The following is a 24,311-nucleotide window of genomic DNA, read 5'->3' on the forward strand; positions in this document are numbered from 1 at the left end:
CCATCTTAGGGGTTTTGATGATTAGTCACTGGTAGATCTAAAGTACTTAACACTGCCTGGGAATTCCTAATCTTTCTACCCAGTGTTCGTCGGGAAATTGGAGAGCTCTACCTCTGAAGCTCCGTGCTGCCTCTGAGCCTTCCTTTAATAGCCTCTCTTTCATAGAGATGTAGAGTATAGGGCTAGAGCAGCAGGCCACAGTGGTTTTTGCCTTGACTGTTTTGTCTCCATATGACCAGGTCACTCTTCTGTTAAAAACCCTGACAAAGACACCCAGTGCCAACTGGGTAGGTCAAGGGTCCATTAGCAAGGCATGTGAGGTCCCCATGATGTAGCTTCTCTCCACCTCTCCAGCCTCATCTCTTACTATCACCCTAAGATTTAGCCATCCAAGACTACCTGCCATTTCCTGAACATGCCAGGTTGTGTTGCTCCTCTATGCTTTTACTCCTACTACGTGATCTGCCTAGAGCACATCACTCACAACATACTTAAGGACCATTTGCAAGTCTTAGGAAATGAATCATTTCCTAACTAATCTACAAACTCTCCAAGCAGAACTGATTCTTTCCTCCTGGAATCCTCTCTGTCTCTTGTACAGCCATTAATCATGTCATCAATAATGCTTTCTTGCATTTATCTGTCTACTGGTTGACCTCTATCATTTGTATTGAGGCAGGAGCTGTATTATATTCATATATATTTCTAACATATGGCACAGTGCCAGGAACATAATAGGTTCTCGATAGTCACTGAATGAATGAATGAATGAATGAATGAATAAACCATTCTTGCTAACTGGAAAAGTGACCAGAACCAGCTCAGCCTGTATTTCTCATTTTTATCACTTCTCAATTTGAGGAAACAGCTTCTGTCTCTTCTCATAGATGCCCTTGGGAAGATTGATGTCCGCTTGCAAAATAATCTGAGGCTCATCAGAAAAGGAACAGAGCTCAGTTTCTAGAAGCTACAGATACAGCTATTCTGCTCTAAACTGTAACAAGGCTCTTCTGAATCTTAAGTTTCCTATCCTTCTGGAAATTGCAATCCTATAATAGATAAACTCAATGCATGGTATTGGGCACATGGGCTAAATAAATTAAATGTAAAAGTACATGAAAAAATAGTAATATTTAAAAATGGTGTTATAGAACAAATATAGGTCAAAGGTGAATTTCTATTTAGGTTATCCTTATGCATCCTTTTTATTTTGTTTATTTATATTTAAAATCTTGGACCTTTATTCACTTTAGTGACCAAGTTAATTCCTGGGAATAAATTAGGGTAGAGGTTAACAACAAAATTTGCTCATCAGTAATATTATGTAACAATCTGCAAGTCCTGAATGAATTCTTGTGATTCTCTTAAATACCTGCTACTTAATATAAAGCGATAACTTTACCAAGGATATTTCGGTTTATATTTTGCCTCAGATCACCACCATATATCAAGGATGAGCTGAGATTTTACTTATTGCACAAGAAAGAAAAGACTACCTCTACAAAATATTTTTATTTGCTTCTTCAATATTAAATCTAGTAGCTAGGAAATCTTTGGAGAATAAAATGGAAGTTGGAGAGTTGAGGGCAATAAGGACACAAAGAAAAGTGAAGCAAGAAAAATGTGGTAAGACGAGAAAGCCAGGACAGCAGCAGGAGGAAGCTGTGCAGAGAAAAGGGTAGCAAAGATAGAGGAAAGACCTTAACTAAAGGAAAGAGTTAGCATCCATTATACTTTTTACTATAATTAACAATTTTCTATTTTTTTTTTTAACTTTCAATAACATCGTGTTTTTACCTCCTAGTGGTTTGGCAACCTGGTTACAATGGAATGGTGGAACGACATTTGGCTCAATGAGGGTTTTGCAACATACATGGAACTTATCTCTGTTAATGCTACATATCCAGAGCTACAATTTGTAAGTTCACGGTTTTGTATGTCATATCATATACCCTAAGGAATCACCAATTTGCTGTTAAAATTTTTAATGAGTGTTAAAGAGAAAACAATATAGCATGGTATTTTTGAGCCTGTGGTGTTTTATTTGATGTATGAAACAGACTGCATTAGTTTGCTAGGGCTGCCATGACAAAATATCACAGACTGGCTAGCTTAAAAAAGAGAAATTTAGAGGTTTGAAATCAAAGTATTGGTAGACTTGGTTTCTTCTGAGGCTTCTCTCCTGGGCTTATAGATAGTCTTTCTCTCTCTCGCGCGCGCTCTCTCTCTCTCTCTGGGCTTACAGATAGTCTTTCTCTCTCTCTCTCTCTCTCTCTCAATCTCTCTCTCCCCATATCTTCATGTTGTCTTTCTATGATGTTTTTGTTTGTCCAAATTTCCTCTTCTTATAAGGGCACCAGCCAGATTGGATTAAAACTCACCCTAACAGCCTCATTTTAACTCAATCCCCTCTTTAAAGGCCTTATCTCCAAATACAGTCATCAGATAGTCTTTCTCTCTCTCTCTCTCTCTCTCTCAATCTCTCTCTCCCCATATCTTCATGTTGTCTTTCTATGATGTTTTTGTTTGTCCAAATTTCCTCTTCTTATAAGGGCACCAGCCAGATTGGATTAAAACTCACCCTAACAGCCTCATTTTAACTCAATCCCCTCTTTAAAGGCCTTATCTCCAAATACAGTCATATCCTGATGTGATGAGGGCTTGGGCTTCAACATATAAGTGGGGGGAGGGAGCACACAATTCAGCTCATAACAGAAATCATTCACCCAAAAATTTGTGAACAGAGAACACAAATAGCACATGTATACAGCTGTGTATTGAGAGTGAGAGGAAAGAACGTCACTGTCCCCATACAATAATGTAGGACAAGGCAACGCCCATGTCTATAGGTCCTGTGCAGAGTTTAGGCATGATTGGGGGCACAATCCTCTTGGAGTTCCAAAAGACCTATTTACTTCCCCAAGATGTGTGGAACGATTTCTTCAAACATGCTTTTTTTCACAGGCATAAGTAGGTCGGAACACCACCTAGCAAGGTGGTTAGTACAGGTTAATTAGCTCTTTGAGGTAGGCATTGGTTCAGTACAGTATAGACAGACATGGATTTAAAGTCAGCGTCATTTTATTTGCTCTGTGTTAAATCTGTGTTTTAATCTCAAAGCTTCATATAGTCTCTCTAGTAAAAGGCATGTGATGCATCTATCTCACATGCAGGGTATTGAAAAGCTGGTAGATGATGGATGTAAGGTCCTGGCATATAGCAAGTATTCACTAAATGGGAACCATTAGTTATAGTTTTGTATCCAAGGCTTGGTACATGGTAAACATTCATGCAGTGTCTAAGGCAATGTGGATTTATACTATGATGAAGGAGAGAATTGGTGAAAGGAGAATATGTAAAGAGAAAGAAACTTATAATCAATTGTAAGAAATATTGATTGAACACTTATTTCTCAGAATATTGGAAGGAGATTTGACTTTGGGTAATGAATATACAATGCAATATACAGGTGATGTATTATAGAATTGTATACTTAAAGCTATATAATTTTATTAACCAATGGCATCCTAATAAATTTAATAAAATTAAATATATATATCGTATTAAGCCTAGCATGTTTTCTATTGTTTTGAGAGTGTCAAATTGAAATTGAAAAAGTAATTCTTCTCCTCTGTTTAGGATGACTACTTTTTGAATGTGTGTTTTGAAGTAATTACCAGAGATTCATTAAATTCATCCCATCCTATCTCCAATCAAGCAGAAACTCCTACTCAGATACGGGAAATGTTTGATAAAGTTTCCTACAACAAGGTAGTAAATACTGTGGCAGTGGAAGCTCTGCTTTCAGTAGAAATATGAGGAGGTCCATAAGATCAACAAGTTTTTGCTGCCAGGTTACTGCTACCTGTTTCACTTTTTATTATATTTTATTTGCTACTTATTTTTCAGACATTATACATGTTCTATAAAATTAAGGTTTCCTGTAGAAACACATCATACTATCTTTTCTTTTAAATTTTTTCTTTTTCTTTTTTTTAGGGAGCTTGCATTTTGAATATGCTCAAGGATTTCCTGAATGGGGAGAAATTTCAGAAAGGGATTATTCACTACTTAAAGAAGTTCAGCTATAGAAATGCTAAGAATGACGATTTGTGGAGCAGTCTGTCAAATGTAAGTCGTGTGTTGGGTTACAATAGACTGTTGTTAAGCTTATAAAGTGACAAGCTAATTATGAATATTTATAAATTGTTATATTGTCAGTCAATAAATATTTATTCCATTGCCTCACTGCCAGGATCCATAGAAGGCAGCACCTTCCTTTTTCCTCTCACACCATGATAAACTAGGATGCCACACTAGGTTAGCTGTACGGGTTTGATACTTGACCTCCTCTTTAGTTTTCTTTGTATGATTAACCGTACACTTTATCCTCCATTTTCCAGAATTTGTAATAACTTTATAATTCCTAACACCTAATTACATAACACCAAATCTGCCCAAATTTTAAGGGTAAACTCTGCTTGCTCAAATTTATTTCCCAGCATGTATTCTATACTGAGTGAGACATACCTTCTCCTTCACAAGAAGAAATCCTTCCCAATCCCTGTCATCATACCTTTGCTTCTAATGATCTCACTACCTGAAATGCCCTTTCTTATTTCTAACAATTTAAATGCTATCCATCTTTTGAGATCTAGCTGAGATTTCATCTCCTCTTCACAGATTGCTTCAGCCCTTATTGGTTTGCCTTTCTGCTAAATAACTAGAAATGCATTTATGTGTCTGTTCCACACAGTGACATTTTCTTTTCTTGGTTTATATGGGTCCAATAACAATGCAATAATAACAATAATAATAATAATAATAATAATATTTGCTTAAGAGCAAGAATCATGCCTATTCTTTCTTTTTACGCCATTGAACTAGCATACTATTGATCCTATAGTCTAACTGTGATTAATAAACAGTTAATGACTGATTAAAGAACACACGGTAACTTTGTCATTGGGATTTATGTAGTATAATAGGTAAGACAAAGCAGAAAACATACAGGAAACTCAGATAAAATGATTCTAATAATTATTAAAATATTCTTGAGGGGTTGGGTAGAAGGGAGGTAGATGGGGTAAAAAGGGTCAAATATTTGGTGACAGAAAGAAATCTAACTATGGGTGGTGAAGATACAGTACAATATATATATATGTATCTTACTGTTAAATTTTATACCTGAAACTTACTGGATTTTGTTAACCAATGTCATAAATAAATAAATAAGTAAATAATAACTAACTAACTAAATAAATAAATAAGATAGAATCCCTTTATACACTAAAAAAATTCTTAAATTTTCAACTGTATGGATATTTCAAGTATAAAATCTTTTATAAAAGTATTGAGCTGGCAGAGCTTGTGCCTCCAGGCAAAAGAACCCTGTGCCATTGCAGACAGAAGACTTTCTCTTTTCTTTATAAGTACTTATGTCCCAGAGAAAGTAATAATATTGTTCAATATTTGTGTAGCACTTTACAGTTAAAAAAATTCACGTGCATTATCTCATTTGATTTTTTTTTTTGTATGCTTTTGTAAAATCTTGACCCTCATGGTCTCATTTGCATGTCACTTTGTGGTCAAAGAAACAAAGTCAAGAAACTAAAAAGTTTTTTGAGGTGGCTCATATCTTTTACTCACATTTCTTGAAAATCATAAAAGGGATCGAATTACTAAGAGTCCTTAGTAATATTTATAAAAATGCTCCTTATCCATTTCCATCACCTCCTGCAGAATATGCAGATGCTCGCTCTCTACAAGTCCTCCTACACTTCCCAACAAGGCTCACACTGCTTTTCTCTCCCTTCCCTCTCTTTTCCTCTCTCCTTTGCTATTCATGTATGATTGAGTGCGTGTGTGCGTGTGCGTGTGCGTGCGTGTGTGTGTGTGTTTAAACATCAACCTGGCCTTTTTGCAGCAAGGAAGAAACTGTCTCTGGTGTATGTAGGGGGTGTGTGTGTAGCAGGGAGGGTTAAAGGAGAAATCTGGCCAACAAGAAGAGGATTTTTTTAGGCCAACTATGAACAGTCCTATGTTAATTTTTGTCACATCATGCCAATTCTGAATTCTAAATTTGTTATTCATTCATTATATGTTACTGTGATAGTCATTGGGAATAGCTAGGTAAGCAAAAGTGTTTCCCCCACTGTCAAGGAGTTTATGATATGATAGGAGAAAGTTAATACTAGATACAGTTGCCCACAGGGGCATGAGTAACATGCACAATAAAATAATAAAGTAGGACCTTTCCCAGGGGAAAGAAAATAGATGAAAGGAAAATAAAACAAATCGATTCATCCCTAAAAGTTATTCTACCATATTGAACTTCTTTAGCAAACTTTAAATATATATATAAATATTAACTTCATCTAGACAAGATAAGGAGCATGGTAATTCATGAAGTAACTTTTATGTATTTCCTGTGTATCACTGCAAAGATGCCTTTTTTTCATTTCATGAATTGCTATGCTCATTAACACATCTAGATGAATTAAATTTTTATATAGCTATGCTAATAAATGTCTGTATTCATGTCTAATATGCACATTCAGCCAACTATCAATGCCCAAATAGCAGTACTTTTTTTCTTGTTTTATAGGGTTGTTTAGAAGGTGATTTTACATCTGGTGGATTTTGTTATTCTGATTCCAAGACGACAAGCAACACAGTAAGTATGAAGAGTCCTATAGAGTAGAAGAGATCTGGCCCATCACCTGACCCAAGTGTGTAGAGTAGCCCAGCTGTCCTTTTAAATTGCTGGAGAGGAAGAGAGACTCCACAATTTTCTTTGAAACAATGTTGACTAAAGGAGGAATGTTTGGCCATTTAGGGGGATGATGCTGCTGTTACTACTATATTTTTGTTATAATTCAGCTTTTCCACAAAGCCCGCTGCTAACTAAAAATATTTCAGTGCCAAATTCCCCTGAGTGATTACTGCTGCATTGGCATCCTCTAGGCTCTGAAAAATGTCAAACCAAATATGTTGTTAGTTTTGGAAATAAAGTAAATGGCTTTCTTCAGGCTCTGCCTTTTTGTTTACTTCTGTGAAGTTTTTTTTTAGCACTTTAGGAGAGATAAAAGAAGATCATCAAGAAAAAAAAAACAACTCTTTTTTTAAAGAGTACCAGTAATCACATAAATTATGGTTTCTAAAGGAAAATTCAGCATCATCCAGCGATCAGAAATTCATACTAGAAGCTAGGAAGCTAGAGGTTTTGTTCTTTCGAAATATCTCTATCAATACAATTTTGTTTTCTTAGAATATTTAAAGCTTCCTTCTAAAGACAGACATTTCTCTCCTCAGTCACCCTCCTGGATTTCACCATTATTAAAATGGAGAGGAATTTTTTTCTCTTTGTTTTGAAAGAGAGCAGGCTGGAGGGTCCAGCCTGCATCCACTCCTCCTCCGCCCCCTGCCCTGTTTCTGGCATCCCAGGAGATCTAAGTGTGTCACCTCCCTTTGTTTTCTCTCCTCTGCCTCGAGTTAACCACAGTCACTTGTCATTTTAGCTCACCTTTCCAGGGGAAAATGTGGAGGTCAAAGAGATGATGACTACGTGGACTCTGCAGAAAGGAATCCCCCTGGTAGTGGTTAGCCAAGAGGGGCGTTCACTCAGACTACGACAGGAGCGCTTCCTGAGCGGGGTGTTCAAAGAGGACCCTGGCTGGAGGGCCCTGCAGGAAAGGTGGCTGCTTTTCTTCTGTTGCTGTAGTTTACCTCATCTCGGTTTGCCTGTTACTGCATTAGCTTTCTTTCAGCTTCTCCGTGGGTTGCTATTTCTCTATACAGGAATCAAAGCCTAAACTAGCAAACTTTAAATATATATATAAATATTAACTTCATCTAGACAAGATAAGGAGCATGGTAATTCATGAAGTAACTTTTATGTATTTCCTGTGTATCACTGCAAAGATGCCTTTCTTTTCATTTCATGAATTGCTATGCTCATTAACACATCTAGATGAAATCTTGGTAATAGGTTTCAAGAGCTTCAGGTGATCCAGACTGCATTGCTCCACGGCTGCGTTCTTAGTAATTCTGCAGCAACCTTTAGAACCTTGGTTCTGATGCAGAGAGTGGTTGGTTCTATTTCTATTATGCTGTCCCCAGACTCTTCTCAATACTAGATTTCTAGACCCTAATAAATTGTGTAACTGGTCTATACCTAGGAAGTGTTATGACAGCTGTTCATATTATCAAAAGAGAAAAGATATTCTCTATGCGATAAATTGGATTCTAAGACCTCCTGTTGCCTTTCGTTTTTCAGTAATAGACTATAAATGTAATGTCTTAAAACGAGATGTTCTCAGTAATAATAAAAGCAAATCCAATTAACCACACTGTTGCCTTGTTCATGAGCCTATCCTGAGGAAAATTGGAGGCTTTACTGAAATCAAGAAACATAACGCTATTTACATTTCTCTGTTTTTTTAGCACTATTAATAAGATGAATTAGGTTAATTTCTTTTTTCTTTTTTCTTTTTCTTTTTTTTGAATTAGGTTAATTTCAAATGAAATAATCCAAGTGAATCTGTACTGGTTCTTATGATTATTATTTCTTTTTTCTAAGGATCTAAGTGTCTAATAACAAGTCTAGAATTTTTCTGAGAATCAGAAGCAAATTCAAGGTCTTTAACACATAAAATATACACATAGAAAGAGGATGTTTTCTCTTTTTCATCAGTTACCTATTTCCAATCGAACAGCAGCTCTCATGCCACTTCCGTAGGTGAGCTACATCTTGCCAATTTTTTGTATGTCCTGAAGCTTGAACCTCAGAGAGCTTAGACAATTTGTAGCTTGGCAACAATGCCTGGAAAATGTAACGTTTGATTCATTATTGGGAAAACAGGACTCACAGTTTTGTAACTTATCAAAATGTCATGAGAGAGTTCGATAGTGTGGGTGGCCCAGAATAATGGTGGCCCAGATCTATAACGATCTACATTTTCCTTTATTTAAGGCAGCTTTTAGAGTACTATTATAAAATGATTACTTCCTGATTCATGCCTATCCAAACTAATGAAATACTACTCACCCTTTTTTTAAATTCCCAGATATGTTTATCTGGAAAAATCTCTTTCCTTCTAAAGCCAAAATCTACCCGAGAATCTCAATCCATTAAGTTTTGGCAATATCTATTGTCTATTTTTACCTTTTTGTATAAGTATTTCAATTGCTTTGTTAATTATCTGTATTCTGTGAGTTAGCAGGTAGATGATCTTTTCTCATCCTTTACTAGATGGCGTCTGTTTACATTGTTTCTTTCATTCTTTTACATTTTTTGAGAACTAATGGGAATATCTTCCATTACTCTTCTTTCCTTTTTACACCCGTTGGTATTTTCAAGCATATGGTTTTACATGTGCAGGATTACTATAGCTAATATGGCTTGATGTGGTATAGGAAATAAATTCTAGAAGGTGCTAGGAAGTTAGAAAAAATAGCTAATTTCTGATGTTTACCATAATAGGGCCAATGAGAAGTAACTGAGGCCTTTTGCTCCAGTCCATTCTGCTTCTTTGCTCTCTGGACTGGGCTGACCTGCAAATCCTGGACTTGGCATTGTTGACCACTTACTCACAGTCATTTAACAGCTGAGCAGTTGGATGTGGGTAGCTTTGTTGAACAAAAAAAAACCATACTAGAATAAAATCTATACCTGTTAGGCTTTTTTTCCTATAGCTTTCGTTCAGTTATTTGAATTAGTATCAGGCTGTCAGAGTGTTTGGAAATGTGAAAAGAAGATTGAATTTTTTTCTCCTAAAGAAAACAGTCAACAAAAATTATTGTGATATGAGATTTAGACAACGAATGGCACAGGTAGTTATGATAGAGTTCAACTAGGTATGTATTGCTGTACCTTCATAATCATCATGGAAGAATTTTTGCATACCCAAGGATCTACTAGTCTTGGCCTATAAAATTTATAAGGCCATTGACAACATAAAGGATGGGTGATTAGGTGCCTTTTGCAATTTGTCTGAGTCTTACAATGTGAAAATGGAAATGGCCATTCATTTAACCTATCACGGTCTTTACTTTCTAACATAGGTACCTTTGGCACATCCCATTGACCTACTCCACGAGTTCCTCTAATGCGGTTCACAGACATATTCTAAAATCAAAGACAGGTAATGAACTAATTGGCTGAACAGGTGTTTCAATTCTGAAATTAAATACGTTCTTTTGTTAATAATGGTATGGAAACTAACAGTTTTGGAGATGTTTTTGGTGTGTATGTTGATAATGAAATGCTTATGCCAATTTCATTCTCTTAGATACACTGGATTTACCTGAAAAGACCAGTTGGGTAAAATTCAATGTGGACTCAAATGGATACTACATCGTTCACTATGAGGGTCATGGATGGGACCAGCTCATTACACAGCTGAATCAGAACCACACAGTTTTCAGACCTAAGGACAGAATAGGTCTGATTCATGATGCATTTCAGCTAGTAAGGTAATGTAAGCTTTCATCTGACTTCATAGGAAATAACTGATCCATAACCAGATATCCTAGATTTCAAAATCAAACATTCAGTCTTGATCATTTATATGATATGGGTCTGAATGGAGGTCAAATACTGGCCACTTGGTCAAAGCCTACTCACTGATAGAGTTATTTTGACCCATGCAGTGTTTAAAAATTTAATCCAACATTTTTAGATGTAAAGATTTTTATATAAAAATTCTGACTTCTGGAATCTCTTTAAAAACAAGAAGATTTGGCAACTGTGAGTCTTTATTCCCACAGGGCAACCATAGAGGAAGGTGCAGTGGGAAGATCCCCCTTAGGCCAGGCTTACACTCTCCCAAGCACTAAATTCTCAGACAGTACATGTGAGTGGCTTGCTTTACTCACTTAGGGTAGAACATCTAGGTAGTTAAGCTTATTACCTCAGATTTAAAATTTGTGTATACTAGTAGCTTGCTGTTTTACCAAATGCCTATGTAATCTGCTGAACGAAAAAAAATTATAAATACAGTCTTGACTTTTACAATTTTAAGTGAGTCGTTAGCCTAGTACATAATCCCTTCATTACTCTGCTCACATTGGAGAAATAAATTTGAAATTGTTAGAGATATGAAGGAAGAATTTACTTTTTATGTTTATTCCTCTTTAGACTTTCCTAGAAAGACACAGTGTTTTCTTTTCTTTCCCATTTATCATCAACAGAATAATATGTAGAATAAATCAGGTCACAAGATCACCAATGGGGGAAAAATGGTATCAGGTAGAGTATTGTGTTTCATAAGCTTTTCTATTCTGAGAATTACTGTAATGTACTCACTTTATTCAGAGTGACATATTATTTCTTTTCAGATACTTGTTTAGGTCAACTTGAGTCAAAGTAACCAGCAGAACATCTCTCAGGCAAAGCTTCTCCCTACAACTGAATTTCCTATCTAGAAAAGAGAGAGGTTTGAGTGTTTAATTCTCAGCCCCACAGGTCTCAGGCACATCATGGTATCATAGCACACTGGAAGATAGGATTAGAAAAACACCACGCTACATCTGAGTAGATGCATGATAGACTAGCTAAGAAGCAGGCCACTGTTACTTAAAGGTTTATTTGCTCAAAGAAGGAACTCGCAGATTGCAGAGAAGGTAAATTAAAAATTTAAGACTAGGAAGAATGAAGAATATTGATAACTCAGCAAATGAAAGCCAATCTTTCAAGTAGTTGCAAAGTCTTTTTTTTCTGTTTCAAGCCTATAAAATTCTGGGCAGCCTAACTAGCAGAAGGAACCCTACAGTTACTGATGCATTAATGGAAAAACGATGATCTTTTCTTCACTAGAGGGACTGGTTAATGAAGTTAATTAAGAGTATAAATTTTGGTTTAAAATAGATGAATTCGAGTACTACCTCTTCACTTATTGTTTGACCTTGGGAAAGTTATTTAACCATTTGAGCCTAAAGTTTCTAGTCTTTAAAACTTTTCCGGTCTTTAAAATTCCAGTTTTAAATAATAATGTCTATCACATAGGTTTGTTCTAGGGTTGCATAAGATAAGGCAGATAAAGCACTTAGCATAGTACCTGCTCAATAAATATCAGCAGTTAGCATTATTAGTATTATCTAATATAAATAGTTTTAAAGATGATGTGTAGGGAGAGGAAGTGATAACATAGAAAAATGCATTTCAAATAATGTAGTTAAAAAATGCATTTGAAATAATGTTTGTATATTATGTTTGCTACACAGGAAAAAAGTTAAGCATGCAAAAAAAAGGAATATTCTAAAGTGCTATTAGTGAATGTGTAGGGTACTGAGTTATGAGTATTTTCCTCCTCTTTTAATTATTTTCTAATTTGTTTATATTACTTTTATAATAAAAGTAATTGTATAATAAAACAATTTAAAACTCTCATAACCAGTCTAAATATTTTTACTTGCTAAACTCTCAGTAATGTATATATCCTCTTTCTCTGCTTTATGAAATATCTACTTAAGAGTTAAACGAGGTATTCAGTGATTACATTTAGCATGGAGACAAAATTTGACCCAGGAATGGATATTTATTTTAATTGGATTTTCATACTTACTAAATATAATTTAAGACTTTGATCTCATCTGAGTCGAGTCAAACTAAAAAGACAACTTTAATATCCTTACAGAAAAACTATTTGTTTCTTTTAGTTTCATACCTTAAAAATAAGCCCCAAATTGGTTCCATAGGAATATAGTTTTATTTCATAAAGGTACCATCAGTTAGCTTAAACTGTAAACAAAAAAGTAGATACAGATTTTTCCTGTTTGGCTGAACTGTGCTTATATATATATGTGTTTAATCTTTAAGGTAAACAATCATTCAGATAACACTTTGAATTGACTGAAGCAGTGGGCAGGTGGCGAGAAGCTGGATTTTTATTAAATAGTTAGTAACTGCATAAAAAGGAAAAGAATTCCTTTAAAATGAATATTAAGATTAAAAAATTTTAAAGTAGGCAAATATAAAAGTTTCTAATAATGACATTTGTTTTATTAACAAATAAATTAGTCTAGGCCAAAAAACAAAAACAGGATTAACATTAAGTAATTTTTATGTGTTAAAAATTCTTTTTAAAATTGTGACCATAGAATAATACCCAATTTCTTCTTGTTGTTGATCCTCTAAGGCTTTAACCACACTGTATATTATGATACTCACACATGTAAGACGGAATAGTGATATTTTGTGGATTTGTATTCTAAAAAATAAAGCAGATCATAGACTCAATACAGCATATAGTCCAACCCTCTGCCTTCAGACACAATTTTTCCGTAAGTCTGTTTAAAGCAGTATGTCATTGTGATTTAGAAAAGTCACAACAAAAGTTGGTTCTTTTAAATTTCACTTCTAGTTTCAGTTCCCTCTTTTTAGATAAGAATTACAAATTTTTAAACCCAAAGGAGGTAAGGAATTACGTTAATAAAAAATTCAGTGGGCACATCCTTTGTTCTGGAATCTGTTTCCATCTCGAACCGTTATGCTCAATCTGGGAGTCAGATGTTGGTTTACAGAACGGTTTATAGATCATGTGGGGACACAGATCCTCTCAGAAATCGCTTTACAAAAGTGACATTTACAATGGTTTATTTCCTCTAAAGAAGAGACCCAAACATTTTGGTATTCACAATAATAGTTTTGTTGTTTTTCTTATTACAAGAAAATGTAGTAAGTAGATTCTAAAAAGAAAAGATGGAAATACTTCTTTTGTCTCACTCACAATAATGACTGCTTCTCTGTTAGGCTCTAGGAGAGACATCAGAAAAAGAAAAGACCTGGCATCTGTCCTTCACTTAGAGGGAGAATTCAAAATCACAAATTAAACAATTAGAGAATGGCATAATAGATGAATATTTTTATATTATTTGGTACTTAATATTAGCTAATATTTATTTTATTTCTGAAGCTCTTGCTGTGTGATAGGCATTATTCTCAGTGATTTACATATGTTATCTTATTTAATCCTTACAATAGAAGAAGATACTATTATTCTCTCCATTGTATAGGGGGAGGCAAGTAAGGCCCGGAGAGATTAGGCAATTTGTTCAAGGTCACACAGCTAGTGAGTGGTAGAGCCAGTATTTAAACCAAATGGTCTAGCTATAATGAACTTCTATCATTGTTCTCTATATCATAGTTAACATTGAGAATATTAAAACTCTAAGATATGCACAAACCATCAACATTTGTTTTATACCTCAGTGCAAGAAGGCTGACCCTAGACAAAGCCCTCGACCTGACTCACTATCTCCAACATGAAACAAGCGTCCTTGTACTTCTCAAAGGTCTGGAGTACTTAGAATCGTTTTACTACATGATGGAGAGAAGGAATATTTCAGATGTCACTAAAAACCTCAAGGTTTGTGTTACTTTCAGAAAATTCATTAAGTAAATACAGAGTCTGGAGAATTGGTGAGATTTGATCTGTTTTGTATGGGACTCTCGGGATTAAATATTTGAGAAGCTGAGGAGACTGACTGATGGCATAGTTAACACTGCAGTACCTAATGGCTGGACACTCCTTGTTTCTTGTCATCATCACCCTAAGAGCCCCACCAGGATCATGAGCGAAACATTTCTTCTAAGGCGATTTTATCTTATATCAATCAATAGCCCCTCTCGGGAAACTAAATTATATTTTTAATGAAGAAACTAACTCTGTTTTTTAAACATGGTGAGTTGGGGCCAGAAACAGAGAAGACACATAATGATAAGTAGTTCTGTGTTTTGGAAAAGGTTCATACAGATAGTTTGGAGTTGAGCCTTTGGCTGGGTAAGTAAAGACTGTGTTAAGAACTAAATTTAGCCTCTCTGTAAACCACCTTGTGCTTTCTGCAGCATTACCTTCTCCGATATTTTAAGCCAGTGATTGACACGCAAAGCTGGAGTGACGAGGGCTCTATTTGGGACAGGATGCTCCGCTCAGCCCTCTTGAAGCTGACCTGTCACCTGAACCATGCTCCTTGTATCCAGAAGGCAACTGAATTCTTCTCTCAGTGGACGGAATCCAGCGGAAAATTAAAGTAGATCTAGACTTCTGTCCTATTCTTCATTCCTTTCACTTTAATGTAAAAGTTTTGATCATGCAGGACATTAGAGGTGAAACCTTTTAGAGAGGATAGAAAAAAAAAAATGCTGGGAATTGCATACCTTGTTTCATGCTCTTGCATAGTAAGTGCTCAATAGATTTTGTGAGAAGTGAGGTTTAAGCCCCTATAGGGGAGAGTTAAATAAACATTGACATGGTAACAGAAAGATAGCCAGGGGTGGAAGTAGAGGGTACCCATCTCCAAAAGTGGTATCTTTTAAAAATAAAAAGTGGTGTAAAATGTACGTATGATTAAAACACTAGTGCCTTTTTAAAAAATGTGTTTACTTCCTCATTAAACAATACCACAGGCAAAGCGTTGGCCCCAAGTTACAACTTTGATGGGAAACTGATGATCTGGGCCATCTAAAGGATGTACATGGTGGCAAAAGTGATTCTGTGGTTAGTATAATCAGGAAGATGCTCAGTGATCAAATGGATTATGTTGCAGTTCAGTTTAGTGGCTACAATCCACAGGCACAATCATTTCAAAGTAAGCCTTAATTTCTGTCCAACACATGATTTTATATTGTTATTGTTAAAACTCTGACTCTAGAGTTAGATGTTTTGAGAAATCAAATCTGTACGTAAGTTCAGGAACATTTATTTTTTCAAATCGAAGAAAAAAAATTAACAACTTTAGCACCATGTAAGGAAATAGTATCAAGTTTTCCTGTGCAAAATCTCTATGATATGCTGTCATAATTTCTCTCCACATAACTAAATCTCAGTGAGCTTTTTGAAATCTTTTCTTGAATTCTTCCTTTAAAAAAAGCAATTCCCGTTTTTTTTTTTTTCTTTTTGGACTTTTCTGCTCTTTGGGATTTAAGCCTAAAATCACTTCTAGAAAAAATATCTTTTAGCTCTATTTTTCTCTTCTTTTGTTCATGTTTGAATGCGTTATATGAGTAAGGCTAAAATGTAAACATCCTGCTGCTTCATAACACAATAGACTACTATTCTGTCTTTATGCTGTTTACAAGAGGGATGATCTTATGCACAACAGATATGATGGTTTGACATGTTGAATAAGATACTATGGCTGTGAAAATATTCTGGGTAAAGCTCATTTATGCTGGTAATCACAAATACATAATTAAATATTGTAGGGTGTTTTTCCTAAATTTCAGGATCATTAGTATTAATCTTAATGAAGAATTTCTTTACATAGATTAATTGATTACTTCATTCATTCATGAATTCAAAATATAATTCTTTTCATGGCGCTTATGTGCCAGGCACTGCTGTGAGTGCTAACGATAAAGCAGTGAACGAAACAACTATGTGTCCTACCTATAAGGAACTTAAAATATATTCATTACCAATTTTTATAAATTTATGCAGTAAAACACACTAAATCTAAACAATGTGGATTATAATTTAATTGCTTAATCTTTGCTTTATTATTCAAATGGAACTTGGAATATTTAAGTACATATAGTATGTGTAGTGGAAATAGCGCAAACATTGGAATCACAGGTTTAAATCCTGTCTCCAAAATGGCTACTTATATCACCTCAGAGCATGTTACTTAACCTTTCTGGGCTTTGTTTCCACTTTTTAAAAATTAGGATAGCACTTACCTCACTGGGTAGCTTTGACAGATAAAATGTATATAGACTAGTACAATCCCTACTATATGATCAATGCACAACAACTGCAACTTTCCTGCCCCATCCCCATTTTTCTGTGTTGTTTTTCCATGCCATCAATATGAATATCAGTTATTATTGATCTAACGATATTTGGGATTAAAAGGAATAGGACAAATTAGAATCGAAACTAGTTAATATCCCATAGGACAATAAAAAACAAATATTGTGGTATTTTCTTTAGGTGGACAGAAAAAAATGTTATTGCATCTGACAACTTTTACAGAATTGTAAAATGACTGAATGCTAATCAGTTGTGCTGAATTACAATTCTCTAGACCTAGAGAGTCAGATGAACTTCAGACAAGCCTGTTAGAATATACTCTTAATGTGACTTGAAAGCAGCAAGTAATCATTTTTAAAAATTATACGGCACCAATATAGGCTTTTAATGATAGAATCCTGGGTAAACCAGAGCTTTTAAATTTTAGAAATCATCTCTTTTAGTTATTAATTCCATCAACTTTCTATATTCATCTCTGAGTAGGTTAAAATTTTATGATTATTCTCCTTGCTAACATTTTATCATCAGTAGGAACAAAACACAAATAATTTACAAAGGAAAATTCCATAAAATAATTTTATAAAAGTTTGGCAGAAAAAAGGTTTAATATGCTAGGTAGTGGAAATTGGTCAGGTGTGATTCTGTTATAGCAACTTAAAATTGTAATAAAAAATAAGAGAGTTTCTTCTTTCACATAACTTTTTTCTTTCCTTTTGTGCTTAATATCACAGTCTCCCAACAGATGTTTTAAAGATTGTGTATTCCGTGGGTGCTCAGACAACAGCAGGATGGAATTACCTTTTAGAGCAATATGAGCTGTCAATGTCAGGTGCTGAGAAAAACAAAATTCTGTATGCATTGTCAACGAGCAAACATCAGGAAAAGTTAATGAAGTGAGTGCATTAATTTAATTGTTAAAAGTAAACTGACACAAAGTCAGTGAAATCACTAAAATTTTAGCCACCAATTACAAAGGCATATAATTGAATCAGAATTTGAATTGCATCTACTCTACTGCCAAAAAATACATATGTCGGCAAAATACACATAGTGAAAACAGATATTTCTTAGTTCTTAATCATGCGATTGATAGTAAACAAGTGGCTAAGCTTCATTTTTCAGAAGCTTGGAGGAAAATTATTGTAAAAATACATTCTCGTGTATAAGAGGCTGTGTAATCTTATCAGAGTTCTTTAAAATAATAAGTGAATAAAATTACTGCTAAAAAAAGGTAAAAGTTTAACTAGAACATTCAAAATGTTAGCCAGGAGAGAATTTATTACTGTTTTTGGTAAATTATACTTTTATCATGCCTCTTCCTCTTCTACTCTTTTAATATATTGGTAGCCTGAGTTACTTTCATTATATAACACATGCCATGAAAAATCATGTGGTTTTTATTTCTTCAGATTAATTGAACTAGGAATGGAAGGAAAGGTTATCAAGACACAGGACTTGGCAGCCCTTCTTCATGCAATTGCCAGAAATCCACAGGGGCAGCAACTGGCCTGGAATTTTGTAAGAGAAAACTGGACCCACCTCCTTAAAAAGTTGGTATTCACTTATGTCCAATGTGTGTTCTTCCACCCAGCTGTCTCAGTTGCCTAAAACCAGTCGTAATCAAGTGTCCCCCAAAGCGTATAAATACCATTTCACCCAAATGTTGCAACAAAGTCTGTCGATTTTAAAACTCATTAGCACAAGTTACTCTGTCTAAGTGTAAGGGAGAGGAATGAGAAGAAGAGGATGGGAAGCAGAATTCTCATTCAGCCCAGGAAAAGAGTTGCTGGAAGCAAGTACTAGTTGAGTTAAATCCAGTCATCAGTTCCATCCCCCTCACTTCTGGCTCTCTCACAAGCCCAGGGGAATTCAACGAACCCACATATACTGATCAGACATATTTGGCTTGCTTTATTAATGCAGTTTTGTTCTGGGGAGGAAACTTTAGGAACTTTGATGAGAGCTAATTCCCACCCCCAGTTATCCTGTGGAGATGGCATAGTGGGGTGCTTAGAGCAGCTGAAGGAATTCCTATCAGAAGTGTTTTGGGAGCTCTTCTCCAGAACTGGATTGGTTCTGAGTCTGTTGTGAAGTTTCAACTTTTGGAAAAACTGGAGCTCATGCTAGTACACTCCTGGGCCTAAAATTTCCTCAGAAAGAACCGATAAAAATTAGATTTCATTGGAATGTACAGGATGGCATTGCTTTCTCTCCCTGTTAAGATGCTCAGTAATTCCCTCAACTAAATCTAAAATGTCACTTATGAACTACTACTATATGGAAAATAACCTGAATGAGAGAACTGTGCAGTTTACTGTTTAATGTCAGTTAGCATCTCTGATGTCAGTCATCCACAGTTCCTCCTTTCTTTAATTTCTTAGCCATAAAGAACTCAAAGTCCTCACAGACAGCTTTGTGTAATCAAAAAGGACCAAGACTTTCAAGGGGTTGGCTCCCACATGAGATCTAACAATGCGAAACTGCTGCTTTTTTTTTAAAATGTGTTTCCTTAAAGACCCTACTGAAACCATTGGTTTGATTGTTTGCTTGACTGTTAGTTCGCTTCTTAAATGATCAGACTTTTTCTGCAATGCTTTAGATTTCCCTTGTAACTGGAAATTATCCTCCTACCTGACCATGTGCATAGCCTAGACTTGGAACCATTTCTTAGATGTATCTGTGTTCTGCTTTTCAATATGAATCCCTCTGACCTATGGCACAAAGTCTCTATTATAAGACTCTGAGGTGAAGAATGCAGTCTGTGGCTGTGAATGAGAGTTTAACCAAGTAACATGGCCCTATAAATACAATGCTTAAACACAGTGGGATGGAGAAGTGTGTGACAATACATTCGAGTATGAAAAGAAAACATTATCACCTATATTATTTCTTGTGTTATGCTATTTAAATTTTCTTTTTTACCTATAATATAATACATATATAATTTATAAATAAAAATGTATTTGGGGAAGTTATTGATCAAAATATCTTACTAGTGGGGTACATAATCAAACAAATGTGGAGAATACTGCTTTAAACATAAACATAGATTTAAATATAAACATTGCTGAATAAAGTAGTCATATTTCCTAAAAGAGCTTTATCTACTTTTTTATCTTATGGTCAAATTTCATCAGTTTCATAGCTTTGAGATTTTACTAGATGAATATGAGTTATTTTATGGTAATTAATACTATCTATTATAATGCACAAGCTTATCATATAATTAATGTTACATATTTTTAAAATATATGATATAATAAAAACATAAGGCCAGTCTTCTTATTTTTAAATCTTTTTCATTTTCAGATTTGACTTGGACTCATTTGCCATGAGAATCATCATTTCTGGCACAACATCTCATTTTTCTTCCAAGGATGAGTTACAAGAGGTTTGTGACTCTCTAGTGATAACAATTAGAGAATAAATGTTCAAGCGGCAGAATCGAAAGAGAAATAGATGTGATCTCGTTTGAAGTTTTCATTTTATTAAAAGAAAATAAATTGTTTGTCCAATGTCACATAGCAAGTAAACAGAAGGCAAAGGACTAGACTATTCTTAAAATACATGTTCATAGCATTCAAAATGAAAATTACCCTTGAGAGATGGTCCTTTTGTGTTATTTTGTTCATATTGTAGCATCATGAGTTATGCTGAAGTTCAGTTCATAAAGGTTTTTAACAAAATTACTGTTATTGGTAATTCTACTTGCTTTTTTAAGGCATTCTAGATGTTTTCATCTTCTTTGATTTTACCCTTTAAACAAATTCAATTCTAAAACTCAAATCTGGCTCACTACTTACTCTATGACTGGGCTTAACCACAAATTCTTTACCCATAGTGTGCTCACTTTGTAAGATAAAGATTTATTATTCCTGTCTTACTTTATTTATTATTTGAAGATAAAGTAATAATTATGCAAAAAAAAATAGAGGAGAAGAAGAAAATAACCTTTTAGAGGTTGGCAGAGAAATGCTTGCACCTGTGTTTGTATAATTTGCAAGCTGTTTTGGAACCCTTTAGAAGAGAAACTGTTTTATGAACCACATCAGTAATTCTTTTCTTGATTGTTTTTCAGGTGAAACTGTTCTTTGAATCTCTTAAGGCCCAAGGATCACATTTAGATATTTTTCAAATTGTTCTGGAAACCATAACCAAAAATATTAAATGGATGGAGAAGAATCTTCCCACACTGAGGACTTGGCTACAGGTTAAGATTTAAATGGTCAGTAGAAAGAGCACATCAGATGTGGGCTACCACTGCATGAAATTGGCAAAGCTCAAGTCAGCCTTACAGATATTTTGTCTAACCAGTAAGAAGCCTCAAGAAATCATCCAGTGCAGCTGCCTGCTCTAAGCTGTGGTCTCTAGTTGACCTATGTGTGATGCTGGGAGTGGGGTAAGGCCAGTTAGGGATCCTATTTAAAAGTAAACTTTCTGAATAATGGGGATATGTGGAGATACAGATGTAGACATAGAGATGTAGCTATAGTCGTTTAGCCACAACACAGACTATCTGCATTGTCTCACATTATGCCATTCCTTTGTTATGTTGCTGCTTTTTAACCTTGCTTAGTATCTTGGTGTTTGCCCATCCAGTTTTACCTCCAAGGAAACACAGCCAATTCATTAAAAAAAAAAAAAAAAAAGCCTTCATTTGCATTCTGCCATCTTCTCACTCTCCCTCCTTCTTCAGCTCAGCCTGAATAGTTTAATTATTACCATTCATAGAAAATCTGAATTAAATATGAAGCATAAGAATTAGGAAAACAGGCACTTTGTCACCAAATCTCAGATTATTAAAAACTATATGTCAGGGTTTATCAAGGAGACCAGGAGGGCCTCTTGGCATGAGACTCATATTCATGAAGAGCCTCAAAGATAGCCTTTTGAGGTCATCTCCAAATGAAGTAAAATCTGCAGTTACGGAGGTACAGGAAATGTATTGTGCTTATTAGTGTGGTATTTCAAAAGCTTTATGGTGGATGCCACACTTTAATCCACACACTGCTGCATTTTTAATAAATCTTTTGAGAGTTGCAAAATTAGATTATATTGGGATATTTTGGGTTACATCAGGGTTTAATATAAATATTTTAATGTATTACATTTTGTTACCCAGTTTTAGCATTTCTTCATACTTTAAGAGAAAAGGGGGTGTTAATATACTTTCTTCTTGATCTCTGAAATGCTTTTTTTGATGCTTCTCTTAATTGTTTGAATGAAATATTTGGAATAAAGAAAACACACATTTAAATACAGGTAGTAAATTTAATAAATTCATAACCCCACATATGAATCAGTATGAAAGTGTAATTAAGTTCTAGATAGATTTGAATCAATACACAAATGACTGATTTATCTGGTAGTTAAGGGAAGGTGGGGATGTCGGAGCAGGGGTGACGTGAGGACGTTATCCATCCCTTTTGGAGAGATATCATGAAGGTCTATAGACCTTTCTCAGTCAGAGACAGAATATGGTTTGGATGAATATTGGCCATGGCCCAACATACATTTTGTTAAGTTTGTTTTCAGATCACTTCTTGGAATCTTTGAAGCATCTTTGGCTTTAGATTTGATCTGGTCAGGGTTCTATCAAAGTTTGTATAACTACTTAGTGATATCACTCTATAATTATACATACTGTAGCATAAGAAAACTGAAAAAGAATACTTTTTTCCCACCAAGATAATATGTAAATTAAGTAGTAAAATGTGTGTGTTTCGACAGAACTGTAACATCAATATTTTCCTAAATAAATAAAGTTTTCTTTTGTGCAGTACCTTATCTACCAAAAAGTTCCAAGTTTTTAATTCTCTTCCTTTTAGTTCCTTATTTAAATGCGTTTGTACTTTTTTGGATTCTTAAAAATTGAATACAGAAAGAAGCAATTTTATTATTTAATAAAAATGAACATGAAAATTAATGTACCAATAATGTTTTAGGAAATGCAGTTTAAAAAAAGAAACATGAGGTATTTCAAAAGCTTTACAGTGGATGCCAGACCCCCAGCACTAAGACTTGACTAAAGTTAGTTTTACTTTCTTTTACTCCAAATGAACAAATAAGTTGCAAAAAAGTTAAATACATGATCATGAATAGATGATGGAGTGAGCAGACACAACTTCTCTGGGCCTCCCTGATTCCTCAGAGAGCCCCTGGGAGAATTTTGTGGTTTCCATAGTCCTCTCAGAATGAGAAACTTTTCATATTAGGGAGGCCTAGAACTAGTAGCTTGCTCCTTTTTAGGCTTTGTGTGGGGGAGCTTATCACCATGACAGGAATTTGTCCTGCCTCATGTACATGCTTCTGCATTTTATTCCTTGCTGTGTCATTGGGTCCATTTGAGGTTGCAGAGAACCAAGCCTGATGAGGAACTACTACAAGAAATCCTGATTTTCTGGGGCAAGTTCTTGGGGTTTTTTGTTTTGCTTTGTTTTGTTTTGTGTTTAGAGTTGGAGAGGGATTTATCAAACTGCAAGAGGGACCTCCAAATAGTCATAGGAGCTAGTTTTCTGCTTGAACGTTAATGTCTACCAAATGCAAAGTTGCTTAAAACGGCTCCGTTTTTTATTCTGTAACACTCCTTTACCTATATTCATTATTGACCTTCTTTCTTCCATTTGACAATGTGTCACTATTTTTCATTTTAATACATAATGGTTTATAACTTTTACATTTACAGACTTTAGATCAATCATCTATTATATTGTCTGCTTCCTGAAACCTTAATTTCATCAAAGTCATATCTCCAAATCATAAAGAAGAAAAAGATGAAAGAGATTATGAAAGAAGTAGGTTTGCTGGGCTAAAGCATATGTGTATTATATATAATCCAACATTTTAATCGATAATGCCAGATTATTTTTATGAAAGGGGGTGTTAATATACTTTCTTCTTAGCTCTATATCCTGTACTTGTCAGTATCAAATGTTAATCTCTTATACCTAGTAATATATTCCATGGTAAAGTGCAGTTTCCTCGGATATTTACTTAGCTATGCCACTAGTTTATTTTGATGAGTATCTATTGATAAATTTTTGTATCCTGTTACTTTGAATTTTTCTGTTTGCTTTAGTTTCAGATGAATCTTTTGTAGACAGACTATACCTGAATTTTGTTTCTTATTATGTTCCCCAACTTGGGCCGGCCCAGGCTTTGTCATCTGATGCTCTCCAGTCTCAAGGGCATAAAAACTGAAGCTTCTGATACCCTCAACATGAACGCAGACTTCGGCCTTCTGCTTACTCTTCAGGGTTCCTGAGTTCACTTCATTTTTGACCCATGAGTGATCCTTACTAACTTTCCAGGACATCGATGCATTAATACCATTTTAAAATACACTTTATTCTACATTTTTAGTTATTTTTAGTAAGAAGGTCAGTCAGGGTACCTAGTCTAGCATATTTCAGAAGCCACAATAATTTATTTCCCAGTATGCAAATGCCTGACACTTCTACATATGAGGCTCCTTAGCATGGTAATTGGTTTGCAGTATCAATCATGTAGTATTGATTTCTCACAAATAAGGTTATGGAATGCCTAAGACTGTACCAT

General features: G+C 34.9%; 1 protein-coding gene across 1 annotated transcript in view; it reads left to right on the forward strand.

The window, feature by feature from the left end:
* Window positions 1-22,541, forward strand: part of ERAP2 (endoplasmic reticulum aminopeptidase 2) — a 37,886-nt gene extending 15,345 nt beyond the window's left edge. The window contains exons 7-19 of the mRNA XM_006913239.3: window positions 1,805-1,918; window positions 3,640-3,771; window positions 4,000-4,131; window positions 6,608-6,676; window positions 7,521-7,696; window positions 10,066-10,145; window positions 10,293-10,476; window positions 14,213-14,369; window positions 14,849-15,033; window positions 17,486-17,647; window positions 18,164-18,304; window positions 20,064-20,145; window positions 20,833-22,541. Of these exons, the coding sequence (XP_006913301.1) occupies window positions 1,805-1,918; window positions 3,640-3,771; window positions 4,000-4,131; window positions 6,608-6,676; window positions 7,521-7,696; window positions 10,066-10,145; window positions 10,293-10,476; window positions 14,213-14,369; window positions 14,849-15,033; window positions 17,486-17,647; window positions 18,164-18,304; window positions 20,064-20,145; window positions 20,833-20,976 (1,758 nt within the window). The 3' untranslated portion in view covers window positions 20,977-22,541. The remainder of the gene's footprint in view (window positions 1-1,804; window positions 1,919-3,639; window positions 3,772-3,999; window positions 4,132-6,607; window positions 6,677-7,520; window positions 7,697-10,065; window positions 10,146-10,292; window positions 10,477-14,212; window positions 14,370-14,848; window positions 15,034-17,485; window positions 17,648-18,163; window positions 18,305-20,063; window positions 20,146-20,832) is intronic.
* The last annotated feature ends 1,770 nt before the right edge of the window (window positions 22,542-24,311 follow it).

Source organism: Pteropus alecto, unplaced genomic scaffold, assembly GCF_000325575.1.
Source record: "Pteropus alecto unplaced genomic scaffold, ASM32557v1 scaffold20, whole genome shotgun sequence".
In the NCBI taxonomy this organism is placed as follows: Eukaryota; Metazoa; Chordata; class Mammalia; order Chiroptera; family Pteropodidae; genus Pteropus; species Pteropus alecto.